Here is a 22,641-nt window from a genome sequence, read left to right as displayed (position 1 = left end):
TCTGAGTCCCTTGGATAGATGTTGCAAACCTGCTGACAATTTTTAGCACATTCTGTTTTTATTACCTTTCAACCACTGAAGTGCGAGTTTATGATTTTCACGCAATTTGGGACACTTTAAATACTTTTTGAGCCATTCAGGTTCACATGATGGTTTCTTCCAGCATTCTGAAGCTGTTAGAATAGTACTTCTCTCAGTATTTAAACATTTTTCTTTCACAGGATGTGGGCATTTCAGGACAAGGCCATCATTAGCAGTCCATCCCTAATTGCCTCTTGAACTGAGTAGCTCACCAGGCCATTTCAGAAGGCAGTTAAGATTAACTTGATTCAAGTTATGAGGAGGTGATGAAGATGATTGAGGGGAAAAGTGGTTGATGTGTCTACATGGACTTCAGTGAAGACTTTGACAAGGTCCCTAATGACAGACTGATACAAAAGATATCAGGGGGTGAGCTGGCAAGATGCATACAGAACTGGCTTAGTCACAGAGACAGTAGTGGCAGAAGGATGCTTTTCTGAATGGAGGGTTGTGACAAGTGGTGTTCCACAGGAATCAGTGCTGGGACCTCTGCTGTTCGTGGTCTACATAAATGATTTGAAGAAAAACATGGATAATCTAATTAGTGAGTTTGCAAATGATACAAAGATTGGTGGAGTTGGTAGTTGATAGTGAAGAAAATTGTTAGAGGATCGAGCAGGATGTAAATCAGTCGGAGGCATGGGCAGAAAAATGACAGATGGAGTTTAATCCGGCCAAATGTGAGGTAATGCAATTTGGAAGGTCAAGTATAGGTGGAAATTATACAGTAAATGGCAGAACTCTTAGGAGTATTGATATGCAGAGGGATCTGGTAATGCAGGTCCACAGATCATTGAAGGTAGCAGTGCATGTAGATAAGATAGTAAAAAAAGACCTATAGCATGCTTGCTTTTATTGCAAGGAACATTGAGTCTAAGGATACACAAGTCATGCTGCAGCTTATTAGAAATTTAGTTAGTCCACACATGGAATATTGTGTAGTATTCTGGTTACCATGGTACCAGAAGGATGTGGATGCTTTGGAGAGGGTACAGAAAAGGTTTACCAGGATGTTGCCTGGTATGGGGGATTTTATTGATGAGGAAAGGTTGGATAGACTGGGCTTGTTTTCACTGAAACAGGAATTTTAGGGGTGACCTGATAGAAGTTTATAAGATTGTGAATGGCATGGATTGAGGTGGAAAGTATGAGGGTTTTCCCCAGGGTAGAGGGGTCAATTACTGGGGATCACAAGTTCAATTTGAGGGGGCGGTGGGATTTTAAAACAAATGTTCAAGGTTCACACAAAGGATGGTGAGTGCCTGGAACGTGCTGGCAGAGGAGGTGGTGGAAGCAGACACAATAACAGCATTCAAGAAGCACCTGGACAAGTAAATGAATAGGAAGGGAATAGAGGGATACTGATTCGGTAAGTGAAGACAGTTTTAGTATGGAAGGACAAAATGAGTTGGTACAGGCTTGGAAGGCCAAAGGGCCTGTGTCTGTGCTGTGGTGTTCTTTGTTCTTAATCCCAACGCAATGAGTCGGGAGTAGGTCAGTACAGTAAGGATAGCTCGTGTTCTTCCCTCAAGGGCATGTGCACACTCAATGGCCTTTGTTTTAACAACAAGATTTCATGGAGCCCTGCTTTCAATTCCAGATTTGCTCATTGCATTTAAATTCCATTGAGTACTATTGCAGAATTGGAACTCAAATCCAGGAGCATTAACCTACTATTTAAAGCACTACCTCTACTTAATGGTTTTATACACCCAGGACCTGATGTGTTTGTTTTGTCACGTGTAATTAATTTCCTTTGGCGGTTCCTCAGCTGACTCTCTGGAGTGCTTGTTCCTGCATATTAAAGGGTGGACATTCAGCATGAGGTCCCAGTGCCGAAATGGCGATGGTGATGGCTTCCACCATGAGCAGGCACCATCGTTTTTCCCAGAAGATGCACCGATCCACCATCAGTCAGGTTGGAGCTATTTACTATCCGACTCTCGCAGCTATTGGACTTCCAGGTAACTAACTGCCACTAGTTCCTGTTCATCTGTTACCAGCACTAGCCTTGCAGAATGTCAGCATTTATCTTCCTTTTAGCTGTTGTCAAAAGAGAATCTCCAGATCTTGACTTCCTCTGATTCATTATTTGTACTGTTGCTGTTTTTAGGATGACATTTTAGCTTCTAGACACAAAGAAAGGGTGTAAGATGGGCTCAAATTGCCATTACCAATTTCTTAAAAATTTATTTCCTCAGTTATCTTTTAAATCTTCTGCTCCTTACCTGAAATCTCTGTCCCTCATCATTGATTCCTCCACCCAAGGGGAAAATTTTCTTCCTGTCTACCCTATCTATGTCCGTCATGACTTATACATCTCAACAATGTCCCCTCTCAATTCCCTCTGCTCCAGGGAAAACAACTCCAGCCTGTCCAAAACAAAATCAGAAATTGCTGGAAAAGCTCAGCAGGTCTGGCAGCCTCTGTGTTGAGTTCAGAGGAAGGGTCTGAGGAATGTTCAGAGGAAGGGTCATTCGACCTAAAATGTTGACAATGATTTCTCTCTTCAGATGCTGTCAGACTTGCTGAGCTTTTCCAGCAATTTCTGGTTTTGTTTCTGATTTACAGCATCTGTAGTACCTTCGGTTTCGACCCAGTTTGCCCAATCTTTCTTCGTAACTGAAACTCTCCAGCCCAGGCAACATCCTGGCGAATATCCTCTGTGCCCTCTCCCATCTCTTTCTTATGCTAGAACTTAACCAGACGCCACTCCCCGCCAATATGTGAGAACACTATTTGATTTATGGTCGCTCACATTTTGGTATATCAGAGCTCCTACCAGAGCAGCACATTTCTCTTTGAATCAGAGAGTCGAATCTTCGAACTCCAGAACCGACTGGCCTCCAACCATTTCTGTGGTCTTTTCAGAAGCTTACTGGCAAGTGGTCATGAAAGCATGAAGACCCTCAACATGATGAATTGTGTTCTGAATCAATGCTTAGGAATGGAGATTGGAAATGGATGGAAGACATTACAATCGAGCTGATCTCTTCCACACATATGTTGTGTGGAATTTTGAACACTGGTTACATGTTCAACAATTATTCCTGTGTTGATGTTCACCTCTTTCCCTGTATATGAATTTATAATCTGAATGTGTTCTGGAACTATACTCAGTAGTTTTATTCTAAAGGGAAATTAATACACATTTGAAACCGAATCAATTGCTGAGCTTTAATGGAATAGAATGACCTAAATTGAACAAAGAATGGGTGCAGGCTTGACAAGTAGAGTAGCCTCCTATAAAGATAAAATACTGTGGATGCTGTAAACCTGAAACGAAATAGAGAATGTTGAAGAAACTCGGCCGATCTGGCAGCATCTGTGGAGAGAGAGAACAAAGTTACTGCTTCAAGTCCCATATGTCCCTTCTTCAGAACTGAAGACTTTCCTGCATTCATCCCTAGTTCATTCCAAATGTTTGACAAAGTGAACAAAATATAATTCTCTGTTTGATACTCAACAGTTCCCGCCTCAGGCAACTATCGGCGTGGAGTTTGCACAATTCCCCCCGTGTCTGCGGGGGTTTCTTCCGGGTGCTCTGGTTTCCTCCCACAGTCCAAAAATGTGCCGGGCAGGTGAATTGGCCATGCTAAATTGCCCGTAGTGCTAGGTGCATTAGACAGAGGAAAATGGGTCTGGGTGGGTTTCTCTTCGGAGGGTTGGTGTGGATTTGTTGGGCTGAAGGGCCTGTTTCCACACTGTAAGTAATCTAATCTAATCTAAAAAAAAACCGAAACTGTTGGAAATTTGATATTAAGCCCATGTCTTTTATCGTGTCTGTTTTTACTGTCTATAAACATCAGTCCGGGATATCCAATGTGGTTTAAAACCAGCTAATTTTCAGATTGTCACTTGATTTGTTATAATAATCAAGGCTAACATTACCAGCTGTAGTGTAAACTCTCGTTGAGAATTATGAAAGCGGGAGCTACAATGAGACCAGAGTGCCTTTGTACACCAGTCGCTGAAAGTAAGAATGCGGGTGCAGCAGGCAATGAGGAAGGCAAATGGTATGTTGGCCTCCATAGCAAGAGGAGTCAAGTACAGGAGCAATGATGTCTTGCTGCTATTGTACAGGGTCTTGGTGAGACCACTCTTGGAGCATTGAGCACAGTTTTGCTCTCCATATGTAAGGAAGGATCTTCTGGCAATGGAAGGAGTACCACAAAGATTTATCAGGCTGATTCCTGGGATGGCAGGGCTAAGCAATGAAGAGAGATTGGATTGGCTGGGACTACATTCACTTTAGAAGAATTTTGGGAGGGTTAGGGTTAGGATCCTATACAAACCTAAAAAATTCTAACAGGACCTAGACAGGGTAAATGCAGGAAGGATGTTCCCAATGATATGTGAGTCCAGAACCAGAGGACACAGTTTAAGGATAAGAGTCAGACCATTTAGGACTGAGGTGAGGATGACTTTCTTTACCCAGAGATTGATGAGTCTGTGGAATTCTTTGTCACAGAAAGCAGTTGAATGTTTTCAAGAAAAAGTTACTTATAGAGTCATAGAGATGTACAGACCGTTTGGTCCAACTCGTCCATGCTGATCGGATATCCTAACATAATCTAGCCCTATTTCTTGTGTTAAAGGGATCAAAAGTTATGGGAAAGAAAGCAGGAACAGGGTACTGAGTTGGGTGATCAGCCATGATCATGTTGAATGGCAGAACAGTCTAAGGGCTGAATAGGCCACTCTTGCTCCTGCACTTGACTTTTTTTATGAGTAAAATGGCAACAGATGCACCTACACACTGAACGTATCAACCTTATTAGGTTCTAATCCAGGGCCTGCACTTTGGGAGAGGAGGCAAGCAAAGAGTAGTCTAGGTTGGTTAGTGCTATAAAAGTGTACCGCGTGGATTTGGGACACACACTCCTGGAGAGGAGGTGAGTGGAGAGCAGTCTCAGACGTTTAGTGACTCTGAATATGAGCGGGAAACTGAAAGGAGGGCTGTGATTTGATTGGCTAATAAGGGGACTGCTAAATTCGAATTTATGTTAAATTGATTTAATTTATTGGTTGCAACTTGTATAAGCAAAGATACCAAATCAATTAATTTTTTTAAAATTCAAAACTAATTAAATAAAATAAGGATAGAGGGTCGGGTGATGTGTTGTTTCTGCATGATGTGGGAGCTGGTGGATCCCATTGTGGTACCCAGAGACCATGTCTGTGGTAAACGCTGGTTGCCGGAAGAACTCTGGCTCAGAGTTGATGAGCTGGAGTCTGAGCTTCAAACATTGCTACACATCAGGGAGGGGGAAAGTTACCTGGCTGTTTCAGAAGATAGTCACATCCCTTAGATTAATTAACTTGAATTTGGCCAGTGGTCAGAGACAAATGGGTGTAGGTGTGAGTGAGGCAGGTGCAGGGATCCAGGAGGTAGGGTTGCAGGAGCCATAGCCCATGTCATTGTCCAACAGGTTCAAGAGTTTTGCTCCCTGCGTGGACAGGAATGGGGACTGCAGGGGGAGTGAGCCGACTGAGCGCAGCACGGTGGTGCAGGGAGCCATTCAAGTGGGGGAGGGGAGAGAAGAGAAATGTTGTTTTGATTGGAGATAATATAGTTAGAGGCATCGACATTGTTCTCTGTGTCCAGGATCAAGAGTCCCGGAGGCTGTGTTGCCTGCCTGGTGCTCAGGCCCCAGATATCTCATCTGGGCTGCAGAGGAATTTGGAGTGGAAGGGTAAAGATCCAGTGGTTGCGGTCCACGTATGTACCAATGACATAGATAAAACTAGGGCAGAGGTTCTGCTAAGGGAGTATGAACAGCTCAGAGGGAAATTAAAAAGCAGAACCAAAGAGGTAGTAATCTCTGGACCACGAGCTAATTGGCACAGGGTCAATAAGATTAAGCAGGTAAACGTGTGGCTCAAAGATTGATGTGGGAGAAATGGGTTTGAATTCATGGGACATCAGCACCAATACTGGGGAAGGAGGGACCTGTTCCAATGGGACGGTCTTCATCTGAACCGTGCTGGGATCAGAGTTCTAGTGAATCGCATAACTGGGGCTGTAGACAGGGCTTTAAACTAAATGGGGGGAGAGGATGCAGTTGTCGGGGAAATTAGAAAACCAGAATGAAAGGAGGAGGTAAAAGTGTGGAACTGAGGAGAGGTTATTAAAATCTCCAGCACAGATACACATACACCAAAGTATTTGGAAAGGGTTAGCAATCAAACTTTAATCACACTGGACAAATGAATGACAATGAGAAGAGGGACAGTATTAACCATCCCAATGTGTGCATGCTTGGTAAAGTGTGAGTGTAATGGAGTACACACCTGCGAGAGGGTGTATGTGTGAGTGTGAGGGTGTATGTATGTGTGTGTGAGAGAGAGTGTGTATGAGAGAGGGTCTGCGAGATTGTGTGTGCGTGCGTGTGCATGCATGCTACTTGACGAAGGAGCAGTGCACCAAAAGCTAGTGCTTCCAAATAAACCTGTTGGACTATAACCTGGTGTTGTGTGATTTTTAACTTTGCCCACCCCAGTCCAACACTGGCACCTCCACATCATAATTACTTTGTGTCAGTTTTCACGGCAGAAGACACAAGTAATATCCAAAAATTCAAAAGAGTGAGGGGGCAGAACTGAGTTTGGTGGCCTGAAGGTGGATAAATCACCTAGACCCAGATGGACTACACCCCAGAGCTCTAAGAGAGATAGCTGAAAACACAGCAGAGGTGATGGTGATCTTTCAGGATTCACTAGAGTCAGGGAAGGTCCTAGAGGACTGGAAAATCACTAACGTGACACCCCTGTTTAAAAAGGCAGTAAGGCAAAAGATGGAAAATTACAGACCCAATTAGCCTAACCTCAGTCATGGGTAAGATCCTGGAATCCATTGTGATGGATGAGATTTCTGAATACTTGGAAGTGTATGGTAAAATAGGGCAAAGTCAGCATGGTTTCACCAAGGGGACGTCATGCCTGATAAATCTGCTAGACTTCTTTGAGGTAGTAATGAGCATGTTAGACCAAGGAGAGCCAATGGATGTTATCTATATAGACATCAAGAAAGCCTTTGACAAGGTGCCACACTGGAGATTATTGAATAAGATAAGGGCCCATGGTGTTAGAGGCAAGGTGCTAGCATGGATAGCTTGGCTGTCTGGCAGGACGCAGAGTGAGGATAAAAGGGTCCTTCTCAGGATGGCAGTTGGTGACAAGTGGTGTTCTACAAGGCTCAGAGTTGAAACCACAACTTGTCACTTCATACATTAACAATCAAGATGAAGGAACTGAAGACATTCTGGTTAGGTTTGCAGATGATACAAAGATAGGTAGAGGTAGAGGTAGCATTGAGGAAGTGGGGAGGCTGCAAAAGGATTTGATAGGTTAGGAGATTGGGCAAAGAAATGGCAGATGGGGTACAAGGTGGGAAAATATGAGGTCATGCACTTTGGTAGGAAGAATAGAAGTATTGACTATTTTCTCAATGGGGAGAAGTGCAAAGAGACATGGAAGTTCTAGTCCAGGATTCTCTGAAGGTAAATTTGCATGTTGAGACAGTGAGGAAGGCAAATCCAATGATGGCATTTATTTTGAAAGGATATGAACATAAAAGTGGGGATGTACTTCTGAGGCTCTATCAGGCTCGGGTAAGGCCACAATTGGAGAATTGTGTGCAGTTCTGGGCCCCATATCTCAGGAAGGATGTATTGTCCCTGGAACGTGTTCAGAGGAGGTTCACGAGAATGGTCTCAAGAATGAAAAGCCTAACATATGAGAAACGTCTGAGATTTCTGGGTCTATACTCAAAGGAATTTAGAAGGATGAGGGGAATCAGTTGAAAGGTACAGAGTATTGTTTGGGCTGGACAGAGTGGATGTTGGGAAGATATTTCCATCGACAGGAGAGACGAGGAACCGAGGTACAGATTTAGAGTAAAGGGAAGACCCTTTAAACTGGAGATAATGAAAAAATTCTATGGTGAATCTATGGAATTCACTGTCACAGAAGGCTGTGCAGGCCAGGCCATTGAGTATATGTAAGATGGAGATAGATCAGTTCTTGAGTGTCAAGGGTTGGGAGAGAAAGCGGGAGAAAGGGGATAAAAATATATCAGCCATGATTGGATTTCAGACCAGATTTGATAGGCTAAATGGCCTAACTTCTGCTCCTATGTCTAATGGTCTTACGGATTAATTTTCCACTCACATTCGCTGAAGTCCATGCTGGCATGTGTGAGGATCATTTACTGGCTGCTGTTTCTTTTCCTCTGTTTCTGGCAGCCAATCTGGTGACCGTGGTGATTCTGTCTCGGGGAAACTTTGGTCTCACTAAAGGGATCACCAGGTATCTACTGGCCATGGCTGTGGCCGATCTACTGGTTGTAATTACTGACGTGATATTCAATCGGATTAATGATCTATACTTCCCGACGTGCTTCCTGGATTACACTCCCCTCTGCAGTTTGAAATTCGTCCTGGTCTATGCAGCCTTGGACTCTTCTGTCTGGTTAACAGTTGCTTTCACCTTTGACCGATTTGTTGCCATTTGTTGCCAGCAGCTGAAAAGAAAATACTGCACGCAGACAACAGCTGCTGCGGTGATAGGGGTTGTGACTGTGCTGTTCAGTGCAAAAAACGCTCGCTGGTACTTCACTTACCAACCCCTCTATGTAATTAACAATGTACCGTGGTTCTGTGATGCGAAAGTGAGCTTCTATGACTCAGCCGCTTGGGTTACATTGGATTGGATCGATACAATTCTAACTCCATGTGTCCCGTTCCTTCTGATCTTAACCCTCAATGTTCTGACAGTCAGACATATCATGGTGGTCAGCAAAGCACGTCAAGGCTTTCGCGTCCAAAGGAATGCAAACAATCGACATGACCCAGAGATGCAGAACAGAAGAAAATCAATCATATTACTGTTTGCTGTCTCAGGCAGTTTCCTGTTGCTCTGGGCCACTCACGTCACAGTTTTCCTGTATTGGCGCATCACCCAAACATACTCTTATGAAACATTGGAAGATCCATTTTACATCGCACTGGAGACAGGGTACATGTCGCAGGTGTTGAGCTCCTGCACAAACACGTACATTTACGCAGTCACCCAAACTAAATTCAGGGAGCAGTTGAAAAGCATGGTGAAAAGCCCCTTTGTGCTGGTTTGCCAGCTCATGAAATAACAATGCCACTGCGTGGCAGGCTCTGAGACAGAAGGCCACAGTGTTGGACCAACAAAACAAACCCTGAGCTTAGTAGAGAATCTGGGCAGCAAGTCTGGGCAGCATCCATGGAGAGAGAAACATAGTTAATACTTTGGGTTCTGAAAAAGTGACATATTGAGCCTGAATGGTTGACTCTGTTTATCTCTCTCAAAAGATGCTGCAAGACCTGCTGCATTTCTCCAGCATTTTCTGTGTTTGTCTCAGATTTGCAGCACCAGCAGTATTTTGCCTTGATTCCAATAATTGAAAAGTCCCAGATAAACCTCTGGATGTAAAACCTGCTGGGTGAGCTTAATTTAAAATAAAAATCTCAAATTGAAAGGCAGTAATTTTGACCAAAAAAAGTTGCCATTGAGAATGGTTTGCAATCTGTCAGAAAATCTGAATATCACTGGATGCCGGAATAAAAAAAAACTACTCCAATGCTCTGGGGATCCGGGTTCAAACCCCATTACAGTCGGCTAAAGGAATTTTAAAGTAAATTAATAAATCTGAAACTGAATACTGGCCTCCATAACAGTGATCACGGAGTTATGATTGGCTGCTGTGCAAATCCATTGGGTTCACTAATGTCCTTTTGGGAGGCAAATCCATTATCCTCACTCCACCTGGGCGATAGGAATACAGAATGACAGCAACTCACTCGATGGGCTGAATGTCCCAGTCCTGTTCCTACATGGGCTTGGGTCTCAGCTGCCTTCTGAAATGGTCGGAGCAAGCCGCTGATTTCAGGGGAGCAATTAAGGACCGTCTACCAAAAAGCTGGTCTCACAAGTGACACCCACAGTTCTGATAAAAAAAAATAATAAAACAAAAAACGTGGAAGTCAATTTTCAAAATGAATCTGTCTGTAACTTTTAAGTCATGTAAATCAACCTGGCCTTAGGTCAGGACGTGTACGTGCAACACACAAACAAGACAGTGCACTTTAATGAAAACCTGAACAAGATCTTTTGTCTTGGTGATATTACCAACTATAAAATTTATCACAGAACACATTGGAGAAAGTTAACAGGTCTAGCAGCATCTATGGAGAGAAATGGAGTTAACGTTTTAGGTCTAGTATGATTTCTTCTGAACTGAAAGAGGCTGGAAATGGTATTTGTTTATGCTGTTGACAGGTTGTGGAAGTGTCTAGAGCATAAAAAACAGGATTGCAAATAGTGTAAAATGAGAGACTGAAATGTGAGATAGGTGTTCATGCAAGATTTGAACAGGTGACAGTAAGTTAGATCTACTCAGATCAAAGTTATGTTTGGTCTTGCCCATGCACTGGAGACTGCATTGTGAGTAGTGGATGCTGTAGATCAGATTGAAAAAGACATGTCCTGGAAGGTAGCTGGATTGCTGTGTCCTTCCAGCCTCCTGGTTGTCTACCTTGAATTACAGCATCTGCAGTTTTTTTGTCTGTCACCAAGAAGGTGCAATTAGCGGTTTAGACCATGAGGAAGGAGGAGGTGAAAGGGCAAGTTTGACATATTCTGTGATGGCATGGGAAGATGTCATGGGAGGGTGTGTTGTTGAAATGTCAGGAGTATTGAAGGGGTGGACCAGGATCCTTATAATATGCTGACTATGGAGGGAGGGGAAAATATGTTTGGTGGTACCATCCTACTGGAGATGAGGGAAATGGTGAGGATGATCATGCAAATTCAGAGGGATGGGAACTGAGAACGAAGGTGATCTTATCATTGTTCTGAGAAGGCAGGGAAGGGTTGGGGGATGAAGTGTAGGAAATGGATAAGGTATGGCTCAGGGTCTGTCAACCATGGTGGGGACAGTTCTCAATTGCAGAAAATGGAGAAAATGTTGGAGGCACTCTGCTAAAGATAGCAGCTCAAGAACAGAAGGGCTAGGAGCAGGAGTAAGCCATTCAGTGCCTAAGCCTGCTCTGCCATTAAGTACAATCATGGCTGATCTTATCTTGGCCTCAACTCCACTTTCTTAACCACTCCGCATAACCCTTCAACACACTTCCAATTAAAAATCTGTCAACCTAAAGCTTAAATCTATTCAACGTCCCGGCATCCAAGGCACTCTCGGGTCGTGAATTCCACAAATGAACAGATGGGTTCAAGATGGAGAATCCTGGAGAATGGGGAATTGAAGGAATGTGAGGAAGTGTAATCAAGACAATTGGTCAGTTTGTAGTCGATGTTAGTGGATAGTCTATCACCAGAAATAGAAGCAGAGACATCAAAGGAAGGAATGGAAGAGTTAAAGATGGACCAGCTGATGATGGGTGTAGGGTGAGAATTGGAAGCAAAATTGATTCTTTTTTTGAAAACTGGATGAGAGGAAGAAGCAGTATTGATCTTGCTATGGCATCAAATGATCAAATGTGACTAAGAATAAAATGGAACTGGAGACCAGTAAAACTTAGAGAGAAAGCATGAAGTAGTGCTGATAGAAAGAGAGAAGTATACTGTGTGCATGTGGCACTGTATGACACTGAGTCCGGATCTCACTGTGTGGTAGCAACAGCTGCCTGAGGATTATTGCATGTCGCAGAGATCCCTGTAATTCTGGGCGGATTCATGAAGAATGAAATCTGTTGAAACCTATATGGGGTAAGATGGAGTTGCAGACAGCCACTGAGGAAGGAACGTGGGCTGTGAATGTGAGTTTTTGCTGAGCCTTTAGTTTACTTGTCAATGTAGGAATCTGTCGACACCACAATCACCCCTCATATTTCCCTTTTATTTTGGAAATTATCTTGTAACGACTACTTTCCTTTTGCAATGCATCTGCCTATCTCCTGATCTCCTTGCACTTGTTACCCAGCTGGGAGGCACATCCAATATACTCAGTACAGCCACAAATTCTCGAACTCCTGCAGCTTCTAGAATCATAAAGTCAGAGTGTTGTAGAACACAGAACCCGAACCTTAAGTTCAACTTTTGCATGCCGCCCAGATGTCCGAAACTGATCTCATCCCATTTGCAAGCATTTGACACATATCCCTCTAAATCTTCTTTGTCACATACTCATCCAGATGTCTTTTAAATGTTCTGTTTGGAGCAGCCTCCACAACTTCCTCTGGCAGCTCATTCCACACATGCACGACCTTCTGCGTGAAAAGTTTGCCCCTTAAGTCTGTGTTGTATGTTTCCCCTCCCATTTTAAACTTATGCCTTGTAGGTTTGGACTCCCCAAAACTGGGAAAACACCTTGGCTATTCATCATATCCATACCCCCCCCCGTCAAGTATTTTATAAATTTCTATCAGGTCACCGACACTCCAGGGAAAATGGCCCCAGCTTACTCAGACTCTCTCTGTGGCTGAAACTGTCTAATCCCAGAAACATCCTTTTAAATTATTCCTGTACCCTTTTAGGTTTCACAACATCTTTCCTGTAGCAGGAAGTCTGGAACTGAACGCCATATTCTAAAAGTGGCCGAACTAATGTACTATACAGCCGCAACATGACATCCCAACTCAATGCACTAGCCGATAATGGCAAGTGTGCCAAACAGCTACTTCTTCAATGAACTCTGAATTTGCATCCCAAGGTCTCTCTGGCAACACGTCCCGGCACCCTACCCATAAGTGTATCAGTTCTGCCCTGATCAGTCTTACCAAAACACAACACATCACATTTACTTAAATTAAACTCCATCGGCCACTCCTCAGCCCCTCTGATCAAGGTCCCATTGTACTCTGAGATAACCTTCTTCACTGCCCACTAGGCGACGAAATTTGGTGTTATCTGCAAAATTACTAACCATTCCACCAATATTGACATCCAAACCATTTATATAAATAACAAAGACATAATCATCATGCCAGGCTAATTCAGTCAGTACAGCATCAGACTTTTAATTGTTAGATTTTTGATCAGTAGGAAGGCAGGAAAGTGGAGTTGAGGAACGTTCGATCAGCCATGATCCCATTGAATGGTGTTGCAGGCTTGAGGGATTGAATGGCCTACTCCATTCCTTATGGTCTTAATTTTGCCTTCACAACCAAAGTAAGATAAGATAGGATAAGATCAGCCATGTTGAATAGCACTGAGGTCTCGAAGGGCTGAATTGCCTCCTCCTGCTCCAAATTCTTGTGTCCCTATATTCCTAATATACATTGGAGAAGGAAATCTGCCATCCTTATGCAGTCTGCCTTACAAATTACTCCACATCCACATCGATGTGTTTGACTCTTAATTGCCCCGAATAAATGAATAAAATAGTGCACCCATAAGAAACAGACAAAAACCTCAATTGCCCAGCAGAATACAAGAGACGCAGTTCCAGTCCTCAGTCAATAGACAAGGCATAGGATTTACTGATGAACAGTCAGACCCAGGAGACGCACTGAGAATCAGAGGGACCTTGGTGTGCCTGTTCACTGCTACCTGAAGGTATAAGGGTAGGTGGATAAAATTGTTCAGAAGACAAATGGAATACTTGTCTTTATTAACTGAGGTATATGGTTTAAGAGCAGAGAGATTGTGCTGGATCTGTAGGAAATGTTAGTTAGGCCACTGTTGCACATTAAAAGAGGGGGATGTGAACACACTGGACTGGATGCAGAGGAGATTTAGCAGGACGTTGCTTGGGCTGGAGAGTTTCCAGTTATGACGAGAGATTAGATAGACTGGAGTGGTTTTACTTGGATCAGAAGGGATATGATTGGGATATATCAAATTATGTAGGACACCGATAGGCTAGACAGGAGGAAACCTTTCTGCTTGGTGATGGGATCAAACATGAGGCGGCATAGATTTAAGGAAAGGGGCAAAGGTTTAGAGGCGATGTAAAGAAAACCTTTCTCACCCATTGGGTGGTGGGAATCTGGAACTCACTGCCTGCAAACCCTCATATCATTGAAGAGGTGTTTCGATGTGCACTTGCAATGTGAAGGCTTTGTGCAAACTTCTGGAAAATGAGATTAAAATGGTTAGGCGGTTACTTTTGATTGGCATTTATGCAATGGGGTCCTTCTTTGTGTTTTAAATGTCTGTGACTCTATGATTCTAATTTAATTCTTCAATCCAATTCTACCAAAGCTTTCCATCTTTGGTCAACTGCTGTGTCTCAACTCAACTTGGAGAAAGCACTTTATCTTTCAAAAGAGAACTTCTCAGTCTTTGGGACTAATCACTGGAGTTTAACAAGTTTAGATCAAAACCTTTCCCTGCACATTCATTTTTCTTTCTTTTTTAACACCTCCCCCACCCCACTACTTGTTTTTCTCCATTTCTATCACCTTATGTTCAGATCACGACTGTCTACACCATGTTGAGGTACATTGTTTATTTAACTTATCCCACCATCGCTCCTTCTGATCTTCCAGCACTGAATGTTTCCTTCTCTCCATCTGATCACTGACCTTCCCTTATTTCTTCTTGCTTCCACCCTTTTCCCTATGTAGAGATTTGAAACCTACAACACTTTGAATACTTCTAAGTCGTGATGAAAGGTCATGAGCTGTTCAGTCTGATTCCCTTGGGTAGATGTTACAAACCTGCCGTCAGTTTTCAGCATTTTCTGTTGTTATCATCTTTCAGCCATTGAGGCATTTCTGATTTTCACATCATTTGGGATGCTTTACATGTGTTATTGATCCAGTGAGAATCACATGATGGTTCTTTCCAGCATTCTGCAGTTGTCAAAAAAGAGTACTTCTGTCAGATGGGGAAGGTATTTTAAAATTATTCTTTTACAAGATGTGGGCATTTTTAGACAAGGCCATCATGAGCCGCCCATCCTTAGTTGGCGCACCAGGCCATTTCAGAAGGCAGTTAAGAGCAACCCCCATTGTGGTGAGTGTGGAGTATGAGAGAACAATAAGGACGTCCATGTCCTTCCCTAAAGGAGATTTGTGAACTCAGTGGCTTTTTTTAAATGACAATTGATCATGGTCTCATGGAGTGCTGCTTTCAATTCCAGAATTACTCATTGCATTTAAATTCCATTGAGTTACTATTGCAGAATTGGAACTCAAATCCAGGAGCATTAACCTATTATTTAGTAACACCACCTCGACTCAATGGTTTTATACACACAGAACCTGATGTTTGTTTTGTCATGTGTAATTGATTTCCTTTGGCGGTTCCTCAGCTGACTCTCTGGAGTGCTTGTTCCTGTGTATTAAAGGGTGGACATTCAGCACAAGATCCCAGTGCCGAAATGGCGATGGTGATGGCTTCCACCATGAGCAGGCACCATCGTTCTTCCAGGAAGATGCACCGATCCACCATCAGTCAGGTTGGAGCTATTTACTACCCGACTCTCGCAGCTATTGGACTTCCAGGTAATTAACTGCCACTAGTTCCTGTTCATCTGTTACCAGCACTAGCCTTGCAGAATGTCAGCATTTAGTTTCCTTTTAGCTGTTGTCAAAAGAGAATCTTAAGATCTTGTGTCCCTCTGATTCATTATTTGTTCTGTTGCGCTTTTAGAACGAAAGTTTAGCTTCTAGATGCAAAGAAGAGGTGTGAGATGGGCTTGAATGGCCATTATCAATTTCTTAAAAATGAGTTGGCAGATCTACAGCACAGAGAAAGGCCCTTCATGTCACTCAGTCAAAAACAAACCCCTGGACTATTCTCATCCCATTTTCCAGCACTTTTCCCTTCGCCGTAACCTTCAGAGAGGTGGCATGGACTTCAGATCAAATTTTGAACTCATTGGGTTTTGCGTCAAACAGAGAATTATGTTGTTTTCCACATGTTGTCAAACATTCGGCTGAACCACAGAACCAGAGAGTAATGCAGTAGACATTGAGGGCTGCAGATGCTGGAAGCCAGAGTCAATTGATATGAAGCTGGAAAAGCACAGCAGGTCAGACAGCATTAGAGGAACGGGAAAGTCAATGTTTTGGGCAGACACGAGGATCTTCAGTTCTGAGGAGGAGTCATTCTGGACTCAAACTGTTTACCGTTTCTCTCTCCACAGATTGTTGCCAGACCTTGTCTTTCTGCCTTACATGAGGGTTTCTGCCTTTCTCACTGTTACAGCCATTGAGTTGCAGATTCCACCCTCTGCGTGAAAACAAAATTTCTCACATCTCCTGTACCTTTTGTCCCTTCCCTGAAATCTCTGCCTCTCGTCATTGATTCCTCCCCCCACCACCAAGGAATCTGCTGCAAAGATAGTTTTACCTGTTAAATACTTACCTCATGAATTAGCAGCCTCCATTTGCAGCAATGGGAGTGGTGAGAGAGCAGACCAGGAAAGTAAATTTCACTCTTAAAGACTTACCTTGTGAGCGAACGCTCAACAGGAGTGGACGTAGACATGGGGATTGCTGGGCATGTGCACTGATATATTCAGGTTGTGGCTGAACGTGTGTTGTGTGCCCCACCCATCCTCCTCCTCTAACCAAAAAAAAAGGACTGTGTGTGGAATATGGTTAAGGCTGTTTTTTTTTCTCATTTATTCAATGTCTCTTGGCAATTTAGAGCAGAGGAGATGAAGGCTAGGGCAGTTGCATGCTCCTCTTGCAGGATGTGGGAGGTAAGGGTCACCACTAGTGTTCCTGCTGCATTCACCTGCAAGAAGTGCACCAACCCCAGCTCCACACAGACAGAGTTAGGGAACTGGAGCTAGAGCTGGATGAACTTCAGATCATTTGGGAAGCTAAGGGGGTGTTAGAGAGGAGTTATAGGGAGATAGTCACAGCTACGTTACGGGATAAAGGTAGCTGGGTGACCATCAAGTGAGGGAAAGCAAACAGTGCAGGGATCTCCTGTGGCTGTTCCCCTCAATAATAAGTAAACCACTTTGGATACTGTTGGGGGCGATGACCTACCAGGGGAAAACCACGGCAGCCAGGTTTCTGGCACTGAGCCTGGCAACGTGGATAAGAAGGGAAGAGAGGAGAATAGGAGAGTGATAGTGATGAACGATTCAATCATGAGAAGAACAGACAGGAGATTCTGTGGTTGTGAATGAGACTCCCAGATGGTATGTTGCCTCCCGGGTGTCAGGGTCAGCGAATGTCTTGGATCGAGTTTACAGTATTCTTCAGGGGGAGGGGGAGCAGCGAGATGTCATGGTACGCATTACTACTAATGTTATAGGCAGGGAAAGGGATGGGGAACTGCAAAGAGAACATGGGGATTTAGGTTGGAAGTTAGAAAGCATGGCAAGTGTAGTTGTAATCTCAGGATTGCTACTGGTGCTACGTGCTAGTGAGGCTAGGAATAGAGAGCGAGTGCAAATGAACACATGGCTGCAGGGTTGATGAAGGAGGGAGGGTTCATGCAGTCATCTCTAGTTCATTCCGAATATTTGACAAAGTGAACAAAATCTAATTCTCGGTTTGACACTCAACCTGAACTGTTGGAAATTTGATGTTAAGCCAATGTCTTTCATCATGCCTGTTTTTAATGTCTGTATACATCAGACAGGGATCTCCAATGTGGTGTAAAACCAACTAATTTTCAGATAGTCACTTGATTTGTGATAATAATCAAGGCTAACATTACTAGCTGTAATGTAAAATGTGGTTGAGAATTGTGAAAGGGGGAGCTACAATGAGACCAGAGTGCCTTTGTACATCAATGCTGAATGCAGGTGCAGCAGGCAATGAAGAAGGCAAATGGTATGTTGGCCTCCATAGCAAGAGGATTCAAGTATAGGAGCAGTGATGTCTTGCTGCCATTACACAGGGTCTTGGTGAGACCACTCTTGGATCATTGTGAGCAGTTTTGGTCTCCATATGTAAGAAAGGATCCTCTAGCAATGGAGGGTGTACAACAAAGATTTATCAGACTGATTCCTGGGATGGTACTATTGACTTATGAAGAGAGCCTGGATCAGGTGAGACTGCATTCACTGGAATTTAGGAGAATGGGTGATCTCATAGAAATGTATAAAATTTTAACAGGATTCAGCTGGGTGAATGCAGGAGGAATGTTCCCAATGATTCAGGAGTCCAGAACGTTGGGACACAGTTTACGGATATGGATAAGGCCATTTAGGACTGAGATAAAGAGGAATTTCTTCACTGAGTGGAGAGCCTATGAATCTCTGCGACAGAAAGCAGTCAAATGTTTTCAGGAGGAGTTAGATATAGCTAGGGCGGCATGGTGGCTCAGTAGAGGGCAGCAGGGTGGCTCAGTGGTTAGCACTGCTGCCTCACAGTGCCAGGGACTTGGGTATGATTCCAGGCTCGGGTGACTATTTGTGTGGAGTTTGCACATTTTCACCATGTCTGTGTGGTTTTCCTCTGGGTGCTCTGGTTTCCTCCTCCCGTCCAAAGATGTGCAAGTTAGGAGAGTTGGCCATGACAAATTGTCCATAGTGTTCAGGGATGTATAGGTTAGGTGCTTTAGTCGGGGAAATGTAAAATAATAGGGGAATGGGTTTGGCTGGGATACTGTTCGGAGGCTCAATGTGGATTTGTTGGGTCAAATGGCCTGTTTCCACATTGTAGGAATTCTATGATTCTGTGATAGCTCTTCAGGCTAAAGGGATCAAAAGGTGTGGGGGAGAAGGCAGGAACAGGGTACTGAGCTGGGTGATCAGCCATGATCATATTGAATGCTGATACAGACCTGAAAGGCTGAACAGCCTACTCTCGCTCCTGTATTCTACATTTTATGAGTAAAATGGCAACAGGAGCAGCTGCACACTGAATTTATCAGCCTGACTATGTTACTACCCAGGATTAATTTTCCACTCACATTCGCTGAAGTCCACGCTGGCATGTGTGAGGATCATTTACTGGCTGCTGTTTCTTTTCCTCTGTTTCTGGCAGCCAATCTGGTGACCGTGGTGATTCTGTCTCGGGGAAACTTTGGTCTCACTAAAGGGATCACCAGGTATCTACTGGCCATGGCTGTGGCCGATCTTCTGGTTGTAATTACTGACGTGATATTCAATCGGATTAATGATCTATACTTCCCGACGTGCTTCCTGGATTACACTCCCCTCTGCAGTTTGAAATTCGTCCTGGTCTATGCAGCCTTGGACTCTTCTGTCTGGTTAACAGTTGCTTTCACCTTTGACCGATTTGTTGCCATTTGTTGCCAGCAGCTGAAAAGAAAATACTGCACGCAGACAACAGCTGCTGCGGTGATAGGGGTTGTGACTGTGCTGTTCAGTGCAAAAAACGCTCGCTGGTACTTCACTTACCAACCCCTCTATGTAATTAACAATGTACCGTGGTTCTGTGATGCGAAAGTGAGCTTCTATGACTCAGCCGCTTGGGTTACATTTGATTGGATCGATACAATTCTAACTCCATGTGTCCCGTTCCTTCTGATCTTAACCCTCAATGTTCTGACAGTCAGACATATCATGGTGGTCAGCAAAGCACGTCAAGGCTTTCGCGTCCAAAGGAATGCAAACAATCGACATGACCCAGAGATGCAGAACAGAAGAAAATCAATCATATTACTGTTTGCTGTCTCAGGCAGTTTCCTGTTGCTCTGGGCCACTCACGTCACAGTTTTCCTGTATTGGCGCATCACCCAAACATACTCTTATGAAACATTGGAAGATCCATTTTACATCGCACTGGAGACAGGGTACATGTCGCAGGTGTTGAGTTCTTGCACAAACACGTACATTTACGCAGTCACCCAAACTAAATTCAGGGAGCAGTTGAAAAGCATGGTGAAAAGCCCCTTTGTGCTGGTTTGCCAGCTCATGAAATAACAATGCCACTGCGTGGCAGGCTCTGAGACAGAAGGCCACAGTGTTGGACCAACAAAACAAACCCTGAGCTTAGTAGAGAATCTGGGCAGCAAGTCTGGGCAGCATCCATGGAGAGAGAAACATAGTTAATACTTTGGGTTCTGAAAAAGTGACATATTGAGTCTGAATGGTTGAGTCTTTTTTTCTCTCTCAAAGATGCTGCAAGACCTGCTGCATTTCTCCAGCCTTCTCTGTGTTTGTCTCAGATTTGCAGCACCAGCAGTATTTTGCCTTGATTCCAGTAATTGAAAAGTCCCAGATAAACTTCTGGATGTAAAACCTGCTGGGTGAGCTTAATTAAATGTTGACCAAAAACGTTGCCATCAAGAATGGTTTAAAATGGAAATGGTTTGCAATCTGTCCTAGAGAAGAAAAGCCATTGACATTAATCAGGATGGCCAGAGCTGTGCTAATGTCACTGGATTCTAGAATATAAAAAAATACTCCAGTACTCTGGGTATACAGGTTCAATACACATCACAGTGGATTAGAGGAATTTTAAAGTAAATTAATAAATCTGAAAGTGATTACTGACCTCTATAACAGTGATCACAAGCTATGATTGACTGCTGTGCAAATCCATTGGGTTCACTAATATCCTTTTGGGAGGTAAATCCATCATCCTCACTCCACCTGGGTGATAGGAATTCAGAATGACAGCAACTCACTCAATGGGCTGAATGTCCCAGTCCTGTTCGTACATGGGCTTGGGTCTCAGCGGCTTTCTAAAATGGCCTGAGCTAGCCGCTGATTTCAAGGGAGCAATTAGGGTCGTCTACCAAAAAGCCGGTCTTACCACTGACATCCATGAAAAGAATAATAAAATAAAAAACGTGGAAGCCAATTTTCAAAATAAATCTGTCTGTAACTTTTAAGTCACGTAAATCCACCTGTCTTAGGTCAGGACGTGTAAATGCAAGACACAAACAAGACAGTGCACTTTACTGAAGAGGTCTTTTGTCTTGGTGATATTACCAACAAAAAATGTATCACAGAACACATTGGAGAAAGTTAACAGGTCTAGCAGCATCTATGGAGAGGAATGGAGTTAATGTTTTTGGTCCAGTATGCTTTCTTCAGAACTGAAAGAGGCTGGAAATGGTTTTTGTTTATGCTGTTGACAGATGGTGTGGGTGTCTAGAGCATTAAAAAACAGGATTGCAAATAGTGTAAAATGAGAGACTGAAATGTGAGATAGGTGTTCATGCAAGGGTTGAACAGGAGACAGTAAGTTAAATGTACTCAGATCAAAGTCATGTTTGGTCTTGCCCATGTAATGGAGACTGCATTGTGAGTAGTGGATGCAGTAGACTAGATTGAAAAAAACCTGGAAGGTGATTGGGTTACTGTGTTCTTCTAGCTTCCTGGTTGTCTACCTTGGATTACAGCATCCGCAGATTTTTGTCTCTCACCTAGAAGGTGCAATTAGAGATTTAGACCATGGGGAGGGAGGAGGTGAAGTTTGACACCTTCTGTGACAGCATGGGAGAGGCTGTTGCAAAAATGTCAGGCGTATTGAAAGGGTGGACCAGGGTCCTTATAATATGCTCACTATGGAAGGAGGGTACCATTCTACTGGAGATGAGGGAAATGGTGGAGGATAATCCTTCAAATGCAGAAGGGTGGGAATTGAGAATGAAGGTGATCTTATCATTGTCCTGAGAAGGTAGGGAAGAGTTGAGGGCTGAAGTGTGGGAAATAGATTGGGTATAGCTGTCAGCCATGGTAGGGAGAGTTCTCAATTGAAGATAATGGAGAACATTTTGGAGGCACTCTGTGAAAGATAGCAGCTCAGGAACATTAGGGTTAGGAGCACGAGTATGCCATTCTGCCCCTTGAGCCTGCTCTCCCATTCAATACAATCATGTCTGATCTTATCTCGGCCTCAACTCCACTTTCTTACCCACTCCCTATAACCCTTCAACACCTTTCTAATTAAAAATCTGTGAATCTACAGCTTAAGTCTATTCAACATCCCGACATCCACAGCAATCTTGGGTAGTGAATTCCACAGATGAACAGATGGGTTCAAGATGGAGAAATGTGGAGAATGGGGAATGGAGTCCTTCCAGGAAGCAGGATGTGAGGAAGTGTAATCAAGATAATTGGTCAGTTTGTAGTGGATATTAGTGGATAGTCCATCACCAGAAATAGAAACAGAGACATCAAAGAAAGGAATAGAAAAGTTAAAGATGGACCAGCTGATGATGGGTGTAGATTGAGAATTCGATGAGAGGAACAAGCAGCATTGATCTTGCTAAGGCATCAAATGATCAAATATGGCTAAGAATAAAATGGAACTGGAGATCAGGACAACTTAGAGAAAGTATGAGGTTGTGCTGATGGATGTGGTAGCAACAGCTGCCTGAGGACCATTGCACATCACAGAAGTCCCTGTAATTCTGGGCGGATTCATGAAGAATGGAATCTATTGGAACCCACATGGGGTAAGATGGAGTTGACACAGCCACTAAGGAAGAAGCATCCGCCATGAATGTGAGTTTTGGTTGAGCCTTTGGATTCCTAATCAATGACACCACAATCACTCATATTTCTCTTTTATTTTAGAAATTATGGCCTGTCAACTGTTACTTTCTTTTTGCAACCTATTTGCCTATCTCCTTAACTCCTTGCACTTGTTACCCAGCTGGGAAGCATAGCCATATGCTTAGTACAGCAACAAATGCACCAATGTACCTCAACCAAATTTATGGCCACTTCTG

The 22,641-nt window shown here is 43.5% G+C and overlaps 2 protein-coding genes across 2 annotated transcripts; both read left to right on the top strand.

Annotated features, from left to right (window-relative positions):
• The first annotated feature begins 1,921 nt into the window (after positions 1–1,921).
• LOC122545578 (putative G protein-coupled receptor 139) lies at positions 1,922–9,229 on the top strand. The gene is made up of 2 exons (XM_087982860.1): positions 1,922–2,045; positions 8,328–9,229. Exons 1-2 carry the CDS (start codon positions 1,922–1,924, stop codon positions 9,227–9,229), a joined length of 1,026 nt encoding a protein of 341 aa, XP_087838986.1.
• A 6,171-nt stretch (positions 9,230–15,400) lies between these two features.
• On the top strand, positions 15,401–19,879 carry LOC122547439 (putative G protein-coupled receptor 139). The gene is made up of 2 exons (XM_043686061.2): positions 15,401–15,524; positions 18,978–19,879. The coding sequence occupies exons 1-2, from the start codon at positions 15,401–15,403 to the stop codon at positions 19,877–19,879; spliced, it is 1,026 nt and encodes a 341-aa protein (XP_043541996.2).
• The last annotated feature ends 2,762 nt before the right edge of the window (positions 19,880–22,641 follow it).

The sequence above is a fragment of the Chiloscyllium plagiosum genome, unplaced genomic scaffold (assembly GCF_037043375.1).
Source record: "Chiloscyllium plagiosum isolate Xiang-an unplaced genomic scaffold, Cpla_swu_hap1 HiC_scaffold_44, whole genome shotgun sequence".
NCBI classification, from domain to species: Eukaryota; Metazoa; Chordata; class Chondrichthyes; order Orectolobiformes; family Hemiscylliidae; genus Chiloscyllium; species Chiloscyllium plagiosum.
This window is presented reverse-complemented; position numbering and strand designations above follow the sequence as displayed.